This window comes from Myxocyprinus asiaticus, chromosome 3 (assembly GCF_019703515.2).
Source record: "Myxocyprinus asiaticus isolate MX2 ecotype Aquarium Trade chromosome 3, UBuf_Myxa_2, whole genome shotgun sequence".
Lineage (NCBI taxonomy): Eukaryota > Metazoa > Chordata > Actinopteri > Cypriniformes > Catostomidae > Myxocyprinus > Myxocyprinus asiaticus.
Window position 1 is genome coordinate 1,318,196 of NC_059346.1, and position 20,262 is coordinate 1,338,457.

A 20,262-nucleotide genomic window follows, 5' to 3' on the forward strand; every position below is an offset into this window, starting at 1 on the left:
GGGATGTGTTCAATAAAGGCATTATAATTGATTATAATTGTTTGTGTGTTGTTAGCTTAAGCACACTGTGTTTGTCTACACTTGTGACTTTGATGAAGATATCAAATTGTATAAACAGTTAAAGCAGAAATCCAGCTAATTCTAAAGGGTTCACATACTTTTTCTTGCAACTGTAGAACCAAAAACAGTCACCCACTTTGTTTTCAGATGTTTCACCATTTGAAATAAATCAGTTTTTATCATATATGATGTGACAAATGTACCAAGGTTACTAATATAATGTCTTTTTCTGGAAAAAGCCCATATGTTGTGTGCATGATAACATGTTTAAGGGTAATTCATACAGAAACATGAAACGTATTATTAAAAGCTACACTAAATTCTGACCGGTTGTTCAGCAAACATAAATATTTATAGGATTGCAATCGGTCAGTGTAAACAGAGTAAACATGACAGAAAACAGTATATTAATCTGGTAAACTTAGCACTTCAATGATCCCTTTAGAGCCTCATGTCTTAAAGAGATTTGTGTGATGCAAGTGTGTCCTAACATGACCCTAAATGGAGTACATACTTCATGAGGAGAGCACTACAGTATTGGGAGAAGATACCATGATATAAAATGGCATCTTGATACCACACACCCATCTGTTTAGACTCATACATTGAAATATTTTCAGCAATATTAGCCCCAAAAAAACTGCACCTAATTTCTTATGTTGTTTGTACAACTTTTCATTCAACAATTGTGCAGCTATTATTTCAAATGAGCTGCTACTTTGTTGCATGCTGGTCTATTGTTGTATTATCATTACCTGGACAGACAGTGAATGAGTTTGTGTTCTTGAAGTTCACACTTACCTGGTTTAAACTGGATTCTGACTCCTGCATCATTCTGAATCTTCTTGATCATCTCTCCATTTCTGCCAATGACGATACCCACTGCAAACCTGGGCACTGCCACCTGCGTGTGCCAACACAATCAACACTTCTACATGACGTGGACCTTTGAGTTTCACTGTAAAATCTATTCAACACATATTTATCATGCATGCTAAACATGAAAGTCCTTGGTTATTTTTATCTCTGTGTTCCACAGATGAAATTAAGCAATGCAGGTTGCAAACAACATGAGGATGAGTAAATGACAGAATCATTATTTTCAGATGATCATAATAATCATCTAAGATCAAAATTATTTAATTTAACCCTTATGTTGTGTTTTCAGTCATTTTGACCCGGACAACTTTTTTTTTCTTCTTAAGAATAGTTGTTTTACTTGATCCAATTGGAATAAAATTCATTGACTTTGTTCACATGTGGTATCTGAAAACACAAAAAATCTGGACCATTTTCTTTACATTTTTTTGGTTTTATTTAACTTTGTTACACTTGTTTCGTTCCCGATCAAAAATGACCAGCCACTGGAAATGAATGGATTAGACTACAAAATACAGAAATATTAAGTGTTCAGGAGCATCACAATGCTTTAGATAAACACATATGTGGATGTGTGTTTGTACATACAAAGTCCTCCGATATGTGCGCGCGCGCACACACACGGACACGGACACCCACACAGACAGACAGACGCGGGGACCCACACAGACAGACAGACAGACGCGGGGACACCCACACAGACAGACAGACAGACGCGGGGACACCCACTCAGACAGACAGACAGACGCGGGGACACACACTCAGACAGACAGACAGACGCGGGGACACACACTCAGACACATGCGCGGACACACACTCAGACACATGCGCGGACACACACTCAGACACATGCGCGGACACACACTCAGACACATGCGCGGACACACACTCAGACACATGCGCGGACACACACTCAGACACATGCGCGGACACACACTCAGACACATGCGCGAACACACACTCAGACAGACAGACACGGACACACACACACTCGGACACATGCACGCGCTCAGACACGCGCACGCACGCACTCAGATGCACCCATGCACGCACTCAGACGCGCGCACACACTCAAGCACGCGCTCAGGCGCGCGCATCGCGCACGCACTCAGACAGGCGCGCACGCACGCACTAACTCAGATGCACGCGCACACACTCAGACACGGACACACACGCGCACACACTCAGACAGGCGCACGTGCACGCATTAACTCAGACACAGACACACACACACACACTCAGACACACACACACACAGTCTGCTGTAAGTTAGATATGTCATTGTCTATGTTGTATATTTCAGGAAGTAATAAGGAAAAGCGTGACAAAAAGACACTCAAGTTTATTATATTTGTGTGTCTGTGGGAATTTCATACACTTACTCACTGCACTTTGACCTCTGAGTGAAACAAATCTGCTGATTGCTTTCTACAATTTGAGACTGTTGTGTAACATGGAAAAAAGGCAATTACCCTGCCTCGATTGATTAGTTTATGTGTTTTGATACACATATTTAGTCAATGTATTAAATATAATTTTTTTGTTTACAAGAGATGCATGAAACCGAGTGAACTGCTGTTATCTGTAAAGTGTGCTACACATTTAAAAAATGAGTATAACATTTATTTTGTATGAAAATGAGGTAAACATGGATTAATTATAAACAGTTAAAACCAGAGTGAACATGTTGTACAGACACTGCCTTTGACTGAATTTATTTTTTACTTTATATTTACCTATATCGCTTTGACTGCTAGAAAATAAATTGTAATCAATAAAATGTCATTTATTGATTACAAGAAATTAGCCTACCGTGGCTTTGATTTTTGATGTTTTAAGATCGTGAGCATAGAACAAACCACAAAGGGGTCTTCTGTCCATGTTGTACGTATTTTAAGATGCTTATAATTGAGGCCAGATTTGACTTTCTTTACCTAACCTGAGAATAATGTGAAAATGTTAGATTACGCATCGAGTAACGAGATCTTTCCAGCGATATATAACACAAGACTATCTCATCTTTATGGTTCAACCAGCTCTGAATATAATTGAGAACACATTTGCAACTGATGAGAATGAAACGGTTCTTATTTGTCAGCAAATTAAAAAGCATTATTTGTATTTATTTATTTTTTTTTTTCCCTTTTTCCACCCAATTTGGAATGCCCAATTCCCAGTGCGTTTTTTTTTATTTTTTATTTTTTTTTAAGCCCTCGTGGCAGCGTAGTGACTCGCCTCAGTCCGGGTGGCGGAGGACGAATCTCAGTTGCCTCCGCATCTGAGACCGTCAATCCGCGCATCTTATCACGTGGCTTGTTGAGCGCGTTGTCACGGAGACATAGCGCGTGTGGAGGCTTCACGCCATCCACCGCGGCAACCACGCACAACTCACCACCGAGAACAAACCACATTATAGTGACCACGTGGAGGTTACCCCATGTGACTCTACCCTCCCTAGCAACCGGGCCAATTTGGTTGCTTAGGAGACCTGGCTGGAGTCACTCAGCACGCCCTGGGATTCGAACTAGTGAACTCCAGGGGTGGTAGCCAGCGTCTTTACTCGCTGAGCTACCCAGGCCCCTTAAAAAGCATTATTTAAGAATTGGCAGGATCAGCTATATGCATTATAAAGTCCAGATTCTGAGCTTTCATTCAGATCAAGCAAGTGGTAATTAATGTCATTATTATATATATATATATTTATTTTTTTCCGCAGGTAGTGTCCCAACTAGCCCGGTATGAGCTCAGTTCAATGATTTTTTTTTTTTTATATGTCCAAAACCTGTCATAATTACAACAAAAAAAAGAAATATCTGATAAAAAGATCTAATGCAATGTCTTGTGATAATATATGCAATATTAGACATTTATAAACAATCTTAAAAGGGCCGGTCATTTTTGACCGGGAACACAAAATGTGTTTTGTGCACAAAACAAACACAACACAAGGGTTAAGCATGGATGAATTTTCTGTGTTCTTACATCAATGCTGCTGCCCAGTCTAGAGCCGAAATCACTGCGAGCTCCTCTGAAATCACCCTGATCTTTATCCCTGATGATTTCAGCCACCAGCTCTCGCGCTTGCTGTACCAAACAAAGCAACAATCAGAGATACCAGTCCAGGTCACATTTCACATGGAAGTCATTAGGAACAGTTACATTTAAATGACTCCTATTTTAAGGACCATTAAGATGTTTTAACATTGTGACATAATTTTCATGACAATTACACATCCCTCCCCATGTTCCTCAAAACATTTAATGAGATTCAACCTATTGAAGAGACTGACCTGAACTTTATAAGGGTCTCCAGTGATTCTCAGCGGTTTGTCTGATCCGGTGGGCATCGGGTCATCCTGAATCATAATCATCTTTACTCCTGTTCTCTCCTGTGCCGCACAAGTACAGGGACATATTAAATAAATAAAAATACATGTACACATGGCACTAAAATGCCCCAAGCAGAGTTCCATGAACTAAATATGATATTTATATAGTTCTATTAAGTATAAGGGGGTGATGGAATATAATTGTCTGTTGCAGTTTAAAAAATGTTATATTTAAAGTTTCTTAATGCATTTATTTTCATAAATAAATGCATTTATTTAGTTTTATAGGAATTACTAACCATAGTAATGAGGAGCATGCATGCCTGCGTTTACCATAGTCTTTACAAATACCACTGTTAAAACTATAAAAACTATGGTACATTTTCGTAACCATTTTCCTTCCGTCTAAATCTAAGACCCCGTTTCCACCTGGTATTACGATGAGTCTCGGGTGATCCGATCACATGTGGTCAGGTGAGACACTTCGCTGTTTACACCTGGTCACTTAAATGTGTCTCCTGTGACCACTTGTTTTCGGATTTGGAGGGGAGGGTCTCTGTTTCATGACGACATATATCAATAACTCTGTCAGTGTGTTACTGCATGATATTAAAGTGCAACAAAGTCAGAAAAGTTGGAAAAAATGGCGCTGTTTCTCCCAGATGCGGCTGAAATATAATCAAAGCACAAACGCAACATTTCGAGCTGAATCATCTGTTATTTTAGTATATTACCTGTATTAAAGGAGCTTCAGGTGTTCGTGCATCTCATCTGTGCTGATATCAGACACACTGAAGATCCGTGAAGCTCTCGTAATTGAGTATGTATATGCTTTTTTAAATTTCCAGATTGGACGGATTTTTCCTTTTTAAGCCACTCGTAACCGGCAAAGTTTAAACTGTTGTTTTAGCACAGTGGTTGATTGACAGGTGAGGGGTGGAGCTTCACTGCTGCCGGGACGCATACAGGATGGATTAGCGTTTACACCTCAAATGTGATGTGGACACTTGCGTTTGACCACATTCGTATGTGCTTTTTGTGATCCGATCACAAAATCCTTTAGACTCCGTTTAGACCTGTATTTAACGCTGACCACATGTGACTGGATCGCCCGAAACGCATCTTAATACCAGGTGGAAACAGGGTATGATGCTCTTTGATTGAAAAGTAACTGGCTCGTTTGCCTTCAGAAATTCCAAGAGATTATCGTCCTTAATCAGTTTGAGTCCAACACTGTCAGAATATTCCAATTTAGCCTTAGTCGTGCATAACTGAATATTTACAGATGTTACTGTTCATAACATCAGCACATCCAAACTTTAGGGCCGTCACGATTACATGATTTCGTTTGATTACTCGATTTAAATTTTTTTACAATTGACAGTTGTAACAACGTTACTTACATCTTTCCCCATTGATCACCTTGCATTCTAGCATGTTCATTTAAAGTAGATAAATCAAGGAAAGTTGCCTTTAATGGTCATTCAGGAATAATGATTTATTCACAATGAGAGTAAGAAAATGAAAAATTACCCGTGTTACATGTAACGGAGTACAATCAACTGGCTTTTTAACTCCATATTTTAACAACGAATATAACTCATCTTCTATAAACGTGAAGGTAAGCAGAAATAGTTTCCGAAAAGATTAAATAGAGTTCGAAACTGAAACTAGTCAATACAAAAGTATTGCTGGAGTAGCCAATGTCTGTCAACTGGAATTATATAATGTTTTTATATGATAGATCTGCTTTGAGTGTCTGTTGACTTGGGTATTGCTTGCATAATCGTTTTATTGTCGTTTTCATTCAAATGTAGAGTACAATCAAAACTTAAGCTAATGAATGCATTTTAGTCAAACGGGACTAAAGCTCAACAAAATTATGCAAAATATAAAAGTTTTTAAATAATTTCAGATTACTCGATTAATCGTCAGATTATTCGATTACAAAAATAATCAATAGTTACAGCCCCAATTTTCTTAACGTAAAATCAGTGTTTTACTGTTGAATGTGCATTTCATAGTGCAGGGTTCCCACTCTTTTCAAGGCACAGTGTTCCAGGACATTTTATGCACCCAATGGGTGTAATATTTAAGAAAAAAACATGAGGGGGCCTTGGGTAGCTCAGTGAGTAAAGACGCTGACTATCACCCCTGGAGTCGCGAGTTTGAATCCAGGGCGTGCTGAGTGACTCCAGCCAGGTCTCCTAAGCAACCAAATTGGCTCGGTTGCTAGGGAGGGTAGAGTCACATGGGGTAACCTCATCGTGGTCGCTATGTGGTTCTCGCTCTCGGTGGGGGTGTGGCGAGTTGTACGTGGATGCCGCGGAGAATAGCATGAAGCCTCCAAATGCTCTACGTCTCCATGGTAACGCACTCAAGCTAACGTGATAAGATGCGTGGATTGACGTCTCAGATGCGGAGGCAACTGAGATTCATCCTCCGCCACCCGGATTGAGGCACTACGCCACCACGAGGATTTAGAGCGCATTGGGAATTGGGCATTCCAAACTGGGATGAAAAAAAAAAACATGAGGTCATGAAGTGTATTGTGGTTATTTTTTCTGAACAGCTTAATTTTTCACCAAAATTATTTCTAATTAAATTAATTCATTAAAACAGAATTTAAATCAAGCTTTTATTTAGGCTTTTCTCTGTGTTTTTGATGGTAGTTTCTCACCTCCCAGAGTGATAATTAAACCCCAAAAAGATGATATTTAACTATAGTCAATATGTGCTGCATGCTTCAGAGCACTCTGCTCTGTCATGTACCACACAAACACACACACACACGATCACGATGTTTTCCATGTATGAGCGGCCGGCTTCACACAATCATTTAAGTGTGCAGCACACGCAGATTAAGCATTTATTTAAATAAATCATAGCCTTTTGTGGTTTAATGGACCCTTTTCACAGACTGCGATGAGACGTTTCTGCCTTTCGCAGCGTTCCGATCGTTGTAAACACTACAGCAATCAAATCCTAAAAAAAATCATATTTTGCACTAAACTTAAACTATTTAGTCAAAGCAAAGCAGAGATGACAGCAGATGAGCACAGAACATACATGCTTTGACAGTAAAACAATCATGTTGTTTCACAATACGCAGCCGGCAACAGTAATGAAATGAAACGTGTGTGTATTTGACACCTATCCCGAGTCCAAATCGTTACCATGTTTTTGTACATGTAACAAAAACCTTTTTAGTGACACAGTTAAACAGTTTTATTACACTAAAATATTTTCCAGGACATTATGGTATTTTTCTAATATTCCATGACTGGAAAACTGCAGTGCAAAATTCCAGGTTTTCCAGGATGCGTTTGAACCCTGATAGTGGCAAAATATATAATACTGGTGGTTGCACTTATCTGTGCATATACTTGCAAGTTACGAGTCAAATAATTTTGAAAAATGTCTCATGAGAAGCTCTTTTGGAAACTTAATGTCCAAATAAAAAGCGCATTTAATTCATTTTAGAATCACCATAAAACTACTAATGGATGGACGGATGGATTTATATAGATAGACAGATAGACAGACAGATAGCCAGATCTAATTTGGTAGAACTTTAAACTATTATTAAACACACAAATCTTTCTCTTTTGGACAATACAGTAGTGCAATGAATCCAGGACATGGCAAAGGATGTTAATTTGAGAGACAAGGTCAACACTAGTTTAGCATATGACTGTAATGATGTTTTTTAATGTTGTTAAATGGAATATATTAGACAGGGTAAATGAGAATTTCAAGAATTTTGTAATGTCAAAAGTGTTGATAACTGTTCTCCAGGGAACATATGGCAATCCTATAAAATAAACCAACCAACCAACCTGCAGTTGTTTGATGGTGTCTCCTCCCTTCCCGATGACCAGACCAACTTTACTAGCAGGAATCAAGATCTCCTGGACAGAGCTGTTCCCATCCATCTGAGTATGGAAGCCCGGTCCGTTCCGACACCGGTCCACGATCTGACCCAACAACCTCTTAGCTTGCCTGATGGACAGAATAAACGGAGACGGCATGAATTACAGAAGACGAATGAAGACACGTGCAGACTAGAGAACTCATTTACGCTCATATAGAGTCAGTCAATCTGTTAGTGTTTTCAGATGTCACACACTGAAGCAGACAGATATGTGGATTTCAGAATGTGAAGTGTTTGTTTTGTGCTGAAGGATTAGCCTGTAGTACTAGTGAAAGGGTGACTAAGGGCAGTCTATTCTTACTCAATACTTTCTGGCGTCCCAGTCAAGGTGCAAGGCCGATCCATCATACCTCCACTGTCTGTGGGGAGACAACAAACAATTGCAAACAAATGAAAACGAACCAAAAAGTGCTCAACACAAACTATGGGCAAACGAGGAGCTGACATTGACCGGTCTTTCGGCTCCAGGGTTCAACATCACACACAGTATTGAGTCAGTTCCTAGCGGCCGTTTTGCTAATTAGTTCCACTTATTGTGTTGGATTTCGCTCACCTGACTGATGCGACGTCAACTTTTGAAGATCTACTCGACATTGAGCGATATTGCCATGTTAAAGGGGTTATGTCATGAGGAATCAAATTTTCCTTGATATTTTGACATATTAAAAGGTCTTTCTACTACAAAAACATACTGTAAATTTCAGAACTCACAGTACAGTATTCCCCAATGCAATAAATGCATTTATCGAAAACCAAGCTGCAAAAACGCCTTGTTCTCTTCTTCCGAGACTACCCTACGTCACTTTTGCATCATCACACCTTGGCCCCGCCCACTGGTGCTTCAGTTCTTAAACTGAGAGAGGAGGACAAACAAGGCCTACGGTGGCCTAACTATTCCAGAACACTAAAGGGGACCTATCTGGACTCTTAAATTATTTTTGCATTTAAACAAGCACAAACGTCTTTGACCACTTGATGCATATCTTGCGCCACTTTTAAAAAAAATGCGGTGTCAAGTTACAACTCTGAAGAGGAGAATCCACTCTCTGTCGGACAACTGCTCCCCCTTGCTGTTTTCAGCACAAACTCATGGACACATTCTCGTGCGCATCTGTGCTATTTTAATTGTTGGTGTATGATAACGTGCTGGATGGACGTCTTTGACCATTTAGATGCATTTCCGGCGATGTGCATTTCAGTGCCGGATGATACTGGAAACTGGATGTGTCTTCAGTGTGGATTGCATGTTTTTCAGCTCATGTCAATGTGGATTACTTGTTAAACAGTCATAAAATGATTCAAGCTTTGCAAAGAACCGTTACTTAGTTAAGGAACACTATTGGGCCAGATGCCATTCATAAACACTTCAAATGTCAATGAATGTCGCGACGCAACGGCTTGTGGCGGTCTACACTGGTTGCGTTGACACAAACTTTCTAAAACGTTTATTTGCGTTGTTGGAACCAGTGCATGCAGCGCAAAATAAAACTGAACATCTGTTTCCTGTTGGCAAAGTGCGCCTCAACGGATGCTTCCATGGTAGACAGCATCATTGATTATAATGCGTTCTATTGCTTTAGACGTGTTGTGACTCTTGTATCCGGTGTGTGCGTTAACAGTTGTGCTTGAGATTAACAGTTTAATATATTCAGATGCAATGTGTTGGATGTATGTTGCATAAACCCTGAAATTTTGTTTTATAATGTTGTGGAGCTTGTTCATTCTCTTCAGATTGAGTTTCAAATATGGCAGATTTTTCACAGTGGATGAATTTGAGGTTTATAGAAGACACAAAACATTGATGATGAGAAATCGGTAATCGGATTAAAACCTACCTGAAGCGATCTGGATCTTACAGTTGGATTCCAGCTGAATTCTCGTTATCTGTTCACCACCCCGACCAATTACTGAGAAGAGAAATCAAGAGTTACACGTCCATCATGATGAGAAACCTATGCCGAACCACCATCAAAACAATCTGAACTAAATGGTGAAATGAATATAATCATTCCATTCCAAACCCTTAAGACTATTTCTTGTGTGGAACACAAAAGGAGATGTTTAGCAGAATGTTAACGCTTTTCCATTAAATTAAAATGAATGGTGACTACGGACATTCCAAGTTCAATCTCATATTTTTTGCACAGAAGGGTTTGGAATGACACGAGGGTGACAAATTACAGAATTTTCCTTTTTGGGTGAACTATACCTTTATATAAAAAAAACAACAAAAAAAACCAACTCAGTTTAACCCTATAAAGCCATTTGTACCAAATATTTGTATCACACAACGTTTGACGGCTCCTGATTCAATCTCTTTTCAAGCTCATGAGCCAATCAATCTATGATATGTAAGTTTCAAAAAAGTGGTTTCAATGTTTATATCGATCTATTTAAAATGGCTTGTGTGAAAAGTGACTCTTATGTTGGGATAAATAACAGCTTATTTTAATAAAGTAAAAGTGACAGTAATGATTATATTGTTTCTGATATTTTAAAATGAGTATTTGCTGAATATAAGCAACTTGTGCTTGGTTAAAATTTTGTATATTATTTTATTCAAAATGCATGTTGAAATCCAAGTATTAAATATGATACAATAGGCATTTGAGGAATATCTCTCAAACACTATTTCATTACATTCATGCACACCACAAAACAAATGACATATACATTTTATAAGATATATTTAATGTGTGAACTAATATGTCTGTGTATTTTCATATATGCAGCCTGCTCTGTCATTATAAAGATCTCATTATTTTACATTACAAGCTATTATGATGTCATCTTACCATAAGATCCTGAGACCCAGCGCAAAAACAATTTCCCTTTTTTTAAATGTCAATATAGTGTTTGGTGCATAAAATACATATGATAAATAGTTTATTTAAAAAAGAATATTTTACTCATATTGTATTTGTTCTGTGATACATTTCAATCCATATTTATAGAGCAAGAAGAGGAAGTTGTCATTGTCTCTTATATTATCTTTTCTGTTCTTTAAAAGTCAGTTGTTGATTAAAAACAATTAAAAAAAGAAACATTTAAGTCTAATCACACATGGATGCCCTAAAAAAGCGTGTCCTCTGGTAATATGTGCTCACTGGCTGATACAGATAGTCTTAAAGGGACAGTACCTACTTAGCATATGTTCTACATATCAATTTAAATACTTAACATGCAACAATACATACAACATTAAAACCACCTGCCTAATATTGTGCAGGTCCCCCTCGTCCCCCAAAACAGTGCCAACCCGCATCTCAGAATAGCATTCAGAGATGATATTCTTCTCACCACAATTGTACAGAGTGGTTATCTGAGTTACCGTAGACTTTATCATTTCAAACCAGTCTGGCCATTCTCTGTTGACCTCTCTCATCAACAAGGTGTTTCTGTCCACAGAACTGCCGCTCACTGGATGTTTTTTGTTTTTGGCACCATTCAGAGTAAATTCTAGAGACTGTTGTGTGAGAAAATCCCAGAAATACTCAAACCAGCCCGTCTGGCACCAACAATCATGCCACACTCCAAATCACTGAGATCACATTTTCCCCATTCTGATGGTTGATGTGAACATTCACTGAAGCTCCTGACCCGTATCTGCCTGATTTTATGCACTGCACTGCTGCCACACGATTGGCTGATTAGATAAATCGCATGAATGATTGCTGGTGCCGTTTTGCGGGCATGAGGGGGACCTACACAATATTAAGCAGTGGTTTTAATGTTGTGGCTGATCGGTGTATTTGTATTTGCAATATGTGCAATGTTTTACAACATTTGTTGATGGAATACACTAAATATAAAAAAAAAATTCAAAAGCTAAAATGTGCACAATATCATGAAAAACTAATGAAAATATAATTAGTACAATTTATACTATTTTTATATAATATTTATATAATTTATGTACGTAGAAGGTCAGACAGTCCCTCTATAATTAAGAGCATTAGTTGGGAGGACCATCCTATATTATTTGATCATAAAGCTGTGTTACTTTAAACAAAACAATAAAACTTAAAGTGATTGCTTGATTCAACTGATTTCCAGTACTCACTGAATCCAACCATCTTATCAGGCACTTTGTAGTCTTCTGTTACTATAGCCCTAAACAAACAGAAACAAGTCATTTTAAGTGAGCATATATTTGATTATTTTATTGTGGGAAAGCCACAACAATCTTAGCTTTAGAGCAATGCAGGAGTTTTACATAAATCAATACAAGTTCTCACCTTTGATGTACCATTGCACCGAGCTGGTTAGCCACTTAGAAATGGAAGAGAAAGAACATTAATATTTATGCCACATAATATTCCATCAACAAACCAAACAGCCAAATCTGAAAAACAACGATCACATTATCATCTATGTTTGCTTTTATATGTCTGAAGAAGCAACCTTTTCATCGGTACACATCTCAATATACAAACAGCAGATCAAAACTCGACAATTTACATTTTGCAAAACTTAACTTCAAACCTTATCAAATGCAATGTTCTTAAGCAGTGTGTTAAATATCTAGGTGTTATATAAAAACATTGACATTTAAAATTTCATGCAGAACAAGACTTCTAACAAAAAACAGATAAATATGCCAATTAAGGAATCCATGAAAACTTTAACATGTTTGCTTTTTGAAGCAAAAAGTAAAATCTCTGGGGGGTGTTTAACCCTTTAAGGTGTTTTTAAAGATTTCCTGTTTCAGTGGCATACCCAAAATTAAAGACTTATAACTCGAGACAAAAACAAGGAAGGTCAAGTGTTTGTTATCATTGTCAAGTAAACTAAACATTTTAACGATATAGATGATACATTATGATACTCTCAAAATGTACTTGTACTTGTATAATGTCTTATTTGACATTATATATATACTGTATCTGGGTATAAATAAGGTGGCTCTGATAAACTGCTTTTGTTTTGTTATCAATCATGTCAACTGTATCTGAGAAAACATTTGTGTTGATACGACAAAGCAATCAAAAGTTATAACATTACAAATATAAGTTATCATAGTGTCCAAAACATCTCCAAACAAATAAAATGATAATACCAGATAAATATGCATAACGCTGGACTTTTAACTATAAACAAGCATGAAATACACCGGGGACTTGGCTCCTTTACAATGCTCTATATGCAAGTATTTACCAAATTAAGCTTTTTATAGCATAAATATATATATATATTCACCAGATGAAGAGTTGTGTGTATATATACGTAATATATATATATATATATAGTGCTGGATGCTAGTAGATTGCATTTAATCTGGATTATGTAATCAGATTACAGAAAGTACTTGTAATTGGATTAAATTACATTTTAAAAAAATATGCGCAATCGGACTACAATTACTTTTCGGATTGCATGATTACGGTAAGAAACGGCAGCATGAAATTTTACCATTATTTTTCTCTTATTAAAATCTTTTATATTTTTCCCACTCTAAATCAATTGCATGCTTTTTTTTTTCCTCCCTTTTTCTCCCCAATTTGGAATGCCCAATTCCCAATGCGCTCTAAGTCCTCGTGGTGGTGTAGTGACTCGCCTCAATCCGGGTGGAGGAAGATGAATCTCAGTTGCCTCCGCGTCCGAGACCGTCAATCTGCGCATTTTATCACGTGGCTTGTTGAGCGTGTTACCGTGGAGACGTAGCGCGTGGAGGCTTCACGCTATTCTCCGCGGCATCCACGCACAACTCACCACACGCCCCCCACCGAGAGTGAGAACCACATTATAGCGACCACGAGGAGGTTACCCCATGTGACTCTACCCTCCCTAGCAACTGGGCCAATTTGGTTGCCTAGGAGACCTGGCTGGAGTCACTCAGCACACCCTGGATTCAAACTCGTGACTCCAGGTGTGGTAGTCAGCGTCTTTACTTGCTGAGCTACCCAGGCCCCTATTGTATGTTTTCTTAAATTTGAATCATCAAATTTGAAATATAACCATGTGTTGCTGTGTTTGGAAGAATTCTGTCCATCAAATGTATCAAAATGCCCAAATACGCGTCATTTCATATACACAATGTAATCCAATTAGCGCCATAAAATTAGTTTACATTTACAAAAATGTAAATTAATGCACTTTTGCTTTAGTGATAACTTTGAGTCCGTTTTTGTGAGGTTGATTCTCAAATATCAGAAAATAACTGTTCTGATCTCTTACCACACGTGGATAGTGTTTGTAAAACGGCAAAATTGCATGGCCACGTCTGTGTAACGCGCTCCGGGAACCTGTCCATATTTCTAGAAACTCCCTGTTAAACAAACATATAGAGTCTAGCTAGTTATTGATTTTATGCTCATTAATGTTCATAATATTGCATTTGTTTTATGCACTAAAAATGAACTTGTCTCAGTGCAATGTTTAATGCACTTTTAAATGGCATAAGGAGCTGTTTTTTAGGCTCTTTGTTAGCAATAATAAAAAATAAAAAAATGGAATTTTTTCTGCCTCTATGTATTTTTATGTCTAAATGATAAAAGATTATCCAACTCAAAAGCAATAGACAAAGAGTTAGGTTGGAAGTAATCTTAAAGTAATCTGATTAGATTTCCCCCAAAATTGTTTTTAAAAATGTACATTTTCAGTTGATTTTTTTTATGTATTTAAAGCTTTAAGAGTTTAAGCTTAAAGTACCCCTTTCAAGTGATTTTAACCCCTTAAACTCAAAGGGGGGTGCTATAAATCGCGAACAAAAGTTTACGCTTAAAACGTTAAAATCTCCGTATACATAAGTCAGGCATATGAGGTATCATTTTAAAAGCTTAGAATCTGAACTGTTCAGAGATAAACATCAATTCTGCATTTATATTACTTAAAATAACTAAATAAGGCCTCAAAACATTCACGTTGAAAATTAGCGCCCCCTAGAGGTAATGGGGCAAAAATATTTACACAAAAATAAAAGCCCTTCAAATAGCACCTAAATGGACAAGTCATATATCAAATGAAAGCTCTCATTCTCAGGAATGTGTCTGTATAGTTTATTGTATTGCACTAATAAAACAGTTCAAAAGAATCACAAAGTGGTTGTAAGACATCAAATACAAACGTCTCTTTATGCTCCGATAACTGCTGCTCTAAGCCCCAAGTAACCACAAACATTATATCTGCTTTTACATTAGGAAGTTCTCTAAAAAATGAGCCATTGTTTATTTGTCTGAGAACTTGCTTTTGTGAATAATCCAATGTTATATCTTAGATGTCCAGAACAAAATATGCCATCCAGAAGGAAAAGCATGCTAAACAAATCATCAGAAAAATATGTTTTCGACTATTGATTATAAAATGTTATATCATCGCACAGTGGAGGATCTCAGCTTTCTAATGACACCTTGATTAAACTTCTAGTCCACTCAGAGGCCAAGATATTCAATGAAACAATGAGGGTGGCGCTTGAACTGAAAATTAGACTGAATGTCTATGGACGAGCACATCTGTGAGGGCTAAAATGTGTTAGAGCGCCACCTACATTTCAGATCTGTATATTGTGATGGAATGTGAAAGAATTTTTTCTAGTGCTTTCTGCCACCTAGAGGAATAAAATGAGACTTTTCAAAGTGAGGTAGAGTGAACAGAACCAGAAGGGATAGTTCATACAAAAAAAAATTTATCATTTTCATTTACTCCCCGTCATATTGTTCCAAAACCATATGATGTTCCTTGGAAAACACAAGATGATGTTACGCAGAAATCTGACTAACATCATCTTAATAATAATAATAATAATAATAGTGTAGTTTTTGGATTGAAAGCAGAATATTGACGCTTGGTATAATATTGGGTTAAAAGCTTGTACCAAAAACAAACCCTTTTAAATACTGTACAACACTAAATCAAGACTCAAGGACAAATGACCCAAATGAGCAGCGCCACGGCGACAGAAACAAGTTTCACTTCCTGCAAGATGTCAGCTCAAGGCTTTTCTCTGCGGTCGTGTTTTGATGTTACCTCTTTCACAAGCAAGTGTCAATCAATGTGTCATGTGGATAAACCCCGTCAAAGGTCAAAGCTTAAAATAGTCCAGCATTGATTTAAACTCCACTGTATCTACTTATTTTACAGTCAGTGGACATGCATGCTTTCAAGTGATTCATCTGGAGTCAATAACATTAACAGCACTGGAACACAAAGTTCAAAAAGTGGCATTTTTTAATCAGAACTTTAAATCTGAATAATACCAAATAATATAAAATGTATAAGATATGTCTTACCTCCTTCATCCAAAGAGCGTTTCTGCCCTCCGTACCCATAGAGCGAGGCATCGATAACTGGAGAAGTGTTGTTCAGATGGGTCATCTGTTCTCCACCAATTTTACCAATCTGTAAGACATCAGAGAGCAAACACGACTGAACAACACGTGTGAAACACGCTTACATGCCTCGACCTGTGCACACATGAGGAAGGCATGCAGGTTTGTGCGTTTGAGGGATCAGAATACCATTGTTTCTCAAAAGACTATTGATTATCACAAATATTAAAGCTCAAATGTAATTTTTGCACCACTGTAGACTCTGCACATGAAAACTAGCATACAAAAAAGTATTTCAACAGAAAAAAAGAATTACACAAATTCGCTTTAACAGAATTGTTTTCTATTCCTTCAAGACTGATTTTTTCATCACAAATGTTTTTGATTGTTAAATATTTTAACTTAAAAGCAGCTTTTAATAATTTATAGACAACTACTTTGTAGTTCACTTTTCACAGTTATCGTAAGATAACTGCTGAACACAATGAGCTGGTCTCGCACACGGATGTCTGGCAATCAAAAGCAAATCTTCACATTCAAGTGTGGCCTCTCCATTCAAGAGTATAGCGTTTCAGAAAATTACACAAAATTGAGGCATCCAAATGATGTCATTTTGACAACAAAAAAAAAACCCACTTCCTAATACAATGTGTCCAATTACAGGAGTCCAAAAGGTTTAACCCTTTAAGCTCTGAAGATCTTAAGGATTTCCTGTTTCAGTGGCATACCTAAAATTAAAGGCTTATAACTCTGTATTATAACTGTATCATTGTAAAGAAAACTTTTCACATTTTTTAATGATATAGATTTGATAAATTCGGAGACTCTGCTGAAAAATCACAAAGAAACTTGAGCCAAAAATGTACTTTTTTTTTTTCTTATTTTTGTGATTTGACATTATATATCTCTGGGTGTAAATAAGCTGGCTCCTTTTGTTTTGTTCCCAATCATGTCAACTGTATCTGAGAAAAATTGTGTTGATACGACAAAGCAATCAGAAGTTATAACATTACAAAAATAATTTCAGCGTCCAAAAGCATCTCCAAACAAATAAAACATAATAATTGTACATAAGAACTAATTACACATGCAAACACAACAATGACTAAAGGTTTGCATAGCATGCAGACATGATTTTAGTAATGAGATTTCACAGAATGAGTTTCATTCTGTGTCATTTGAGTCATCATTGAGTCTGTGTCATGTATTTGGCGCCATCTCCTGGTGGTCATATGTAACATTGTGCTTCATGTGGAATATCTAATGATCTCTGCATCGGATTATCTTGTGTGTGGACTCGTTTGAAAGATAATCACCTCCTCTAAGTAATGTTATGTGATATTTTATGTTCCGTTTATTCTTTGTGAAGTTATAAGCGAAAACGCTGCATAAGCAACACCAACATAATTGTCAAAGACATATTCTTAGCTATTACTCGCTATATTTTTGTCTGCGAGTTGTATTCTACTCTTTGAGAGCTTTCCAACAACATATGATACATGCCTATTTGATCAGTCTTGATGTTTTTACTGATTGCAATAATATGTACAGTGCAACTTTAATAAATTATTAAAACTGAATACTTCTGATTTATCAGCAAATTTCCAAGCACTTGTTCAGTTTTGGTCATAATGTCTACATGCATTGGAAAGTAGAGCTTCTAAGCTTTCAAACGATACATATTTTGTGTTGATCAAGACTGTAGTTATTAATGTTTTTATGATTGTTTTTTTCCTCACAGAGCCACTGGTGGGCTTAAAGGGTACCGACAATTCAGCTTGTGGCTCGGGTTAAGAGGCATGTATTAAACGTGCCTCAAAAAAAAAAAAAAAAAAAAGGATGAAAGTATCTTAGTAAAAAATTATTCTTATTGAATGTTTGTCTTATTTTCCATTAGAAATATCTAAAAATCCCTTAAATAAGATACATTTACAGGAAACAAGGTTACACTTGTTCTGCCACTGCAGTGAAACAAAATACACTTAAAGATTATATTCAACATTCTCCGAAAATACGTTAATATCTTCTGCTTAAGTAAACGTACCTTGTTTTAAAAGAGTTTTAGATACTGGCAAACATGCCAAAAAAAGGGGGGGGGGATCATTTTGATTTTACTTTGATCCATCTTGACTTTAATTCACAAAAAACAAACTCCCTCTTCTTAAGAGCTGCGTATTGACGATTTCTTCATAAGCTACACACTGCGTACAATATTCTGATTCAATACATCGCCATCACATAATCATATGAAGCTATGGCGAATGCACACAAGAGACGAACTTCTGCGTGCGAGAGAGCGCGTCAAACTCTCTCACGCTGTTTGTGTCACTACACGTGACTCATAGAAGCGGCTAGGCCCGTCACGATTATGAAATAAACATCTGATTGCGGTCGTTTGTTTTAACCGCAGTTATTTGAGGTAACTGCGAGTACTGTGCACTTTAAATTCCAATCACATTTTGCTGTTAAAATAAGGGAATGAATCGCGCGTTGAGTGTCTCATTCAACTGAACTCCGACTGTCTCACTGAGCCGCGCCACGGACCGCACCGAGTGCATTTCCTGAAGAGTGCGTGAAGATTAACCACTTTAGAATCGGACTTGAAGCGCTGTGATGCACGCGCCGTCTGCAGAGGTTCGCACCAAACTCACGCAAAAATATGAAAGAGGATTTCAGACAATGCAAAGCGCTCCGGTTTCACATTAATTGAATGATCATGTAATTAATGCTATTTGTCGCACAGTTAATGAAACGCAGTAGTACATGGATCCTCTGTGCCCGCTCGCTTACTCTATTTCTAAGGAGATGATAAGAACGAAGAGTCACAGAACCCCAAAGGTTGTTCTTCATGTGAAAAAAAAAAAAGGCTTGTGGGTTTAATCAGAGCCTTAAAGTAATGTGAAAGTGAAGAATTTTAGACAGAAATATTTACTTTAATATAACAGCTATTCAGGTTAGCGGAGTTCCAAACAGTTCCACTTTTGACTCATCAGTCCACAGAACATTCTCCCAAAAGGTTTGAGGATCATCAAGGTGTGTTTTGGCAAAATTCAGATGAGCCTTAAATGTTCTTCTGGGTTAGGAAGATGGACGGCCACAAACAAAGCCGAGCTGCTTGAATTTTTGCATCAGGAGTGGCATAAATTCACCCAACAGCAATGTGAAAGACTGGCAGAGAGCATGCCAAGGGTTATTCCACCAAATGTTGATTTTTGAACTCTTCCTAAGTTAAACATTAGTATTGTGTTGTTTATAAATGAATATGAACTCGTTTTCTTTGCATTATTCGAGGTCTAAAAACACGGCATCTTTTCTGTTATTTTGACCAGTTGTCATTTTCTGCAAATAAATGCTCTAAATGATGATATTTAGGATTCCTCCGGTAGGAAGAAACCTATTTTTGTTAGTATTCTTTTTATTATTATTCCTGTAGCTCTAAATGACCCAATAACTCAAGATCTTCTTGGAATTTGGCACATTGATACTACAGGCCACGAGTAACTACCACACCAAAAATGGCCCACGTGAGACTATAGGTGGCGCTACAGGCCACACCCTAATTTGTCCATTTTCAAAGTGATGCCATTTCTACCCCATAAGTCCAAAATTTCTGAAACCTGGTATATATGCCTCATTTATCATGAGGAACAAAAAAGCCTCTAAAACCCATAAAGTCCACCATGATGGATTTTCCTGTAAAATACAAATTTGTCCAAAATTACAAAAAAATCTCCTCCTCCTGAACCATAGCTCCAACTGACTTGAAACTAGGTATGTATGTGTAGAATACATG

The 20,262-nt window shown here is 37.3% G+C and overlaps 1 protein-coding gene across 2 annotated transcripts in view; it reads right to left on the reverse strand.

Annotated features, from left to right (window-relative positions):
* The window catches only part of LOC127423410 (far upstream element-binding protein 3-like), a 48,871-nt gene that overhangs the window by 18,439 nt on the left and 10,170 nt on the right, over window positions 1–20,262 (reverse strand). For both annotated transcript variants that reach the window (XM_051667683.1, XM_051667673.1), the window contains exons 2-10: window positions 16,431–16,539; window positions 12,441–12,474; window positions 12,266–12,315; window positions 10,038–10,109; window positions 8,504–8,561; window positions 8,108–8,270; window positions 4,230–4,328; window positions 3,922–4,023; window positions 862–964 (exon numbers count right to left, since the gene is read on the reverse strand). In XM_051667683.1, the coding sequence (XP_051523643.1) occupies window positions 862–964; window positions 3,922–4,023; window positions 4,230–4,328; window positions 8,108–8,270; window positions 8,504–8,561; window positions 10,038–10,109; window positions 12,266–12,315; window positions 12,441–12,474; window positions 16,431–16,539 (790 nt within the window). The remainder of the gene's footprint in view (window positions 1–861; window positions 965–3,921; window positions 4,024–4,229; window positions 4,329–8,107; window positions 8,271–8,503; window positions 8,562–10,037; window positions 10,110–12,265; window positions 12,316–12,440; window positions 12,475–16,430; window positions 16,540–20,262) is intronic.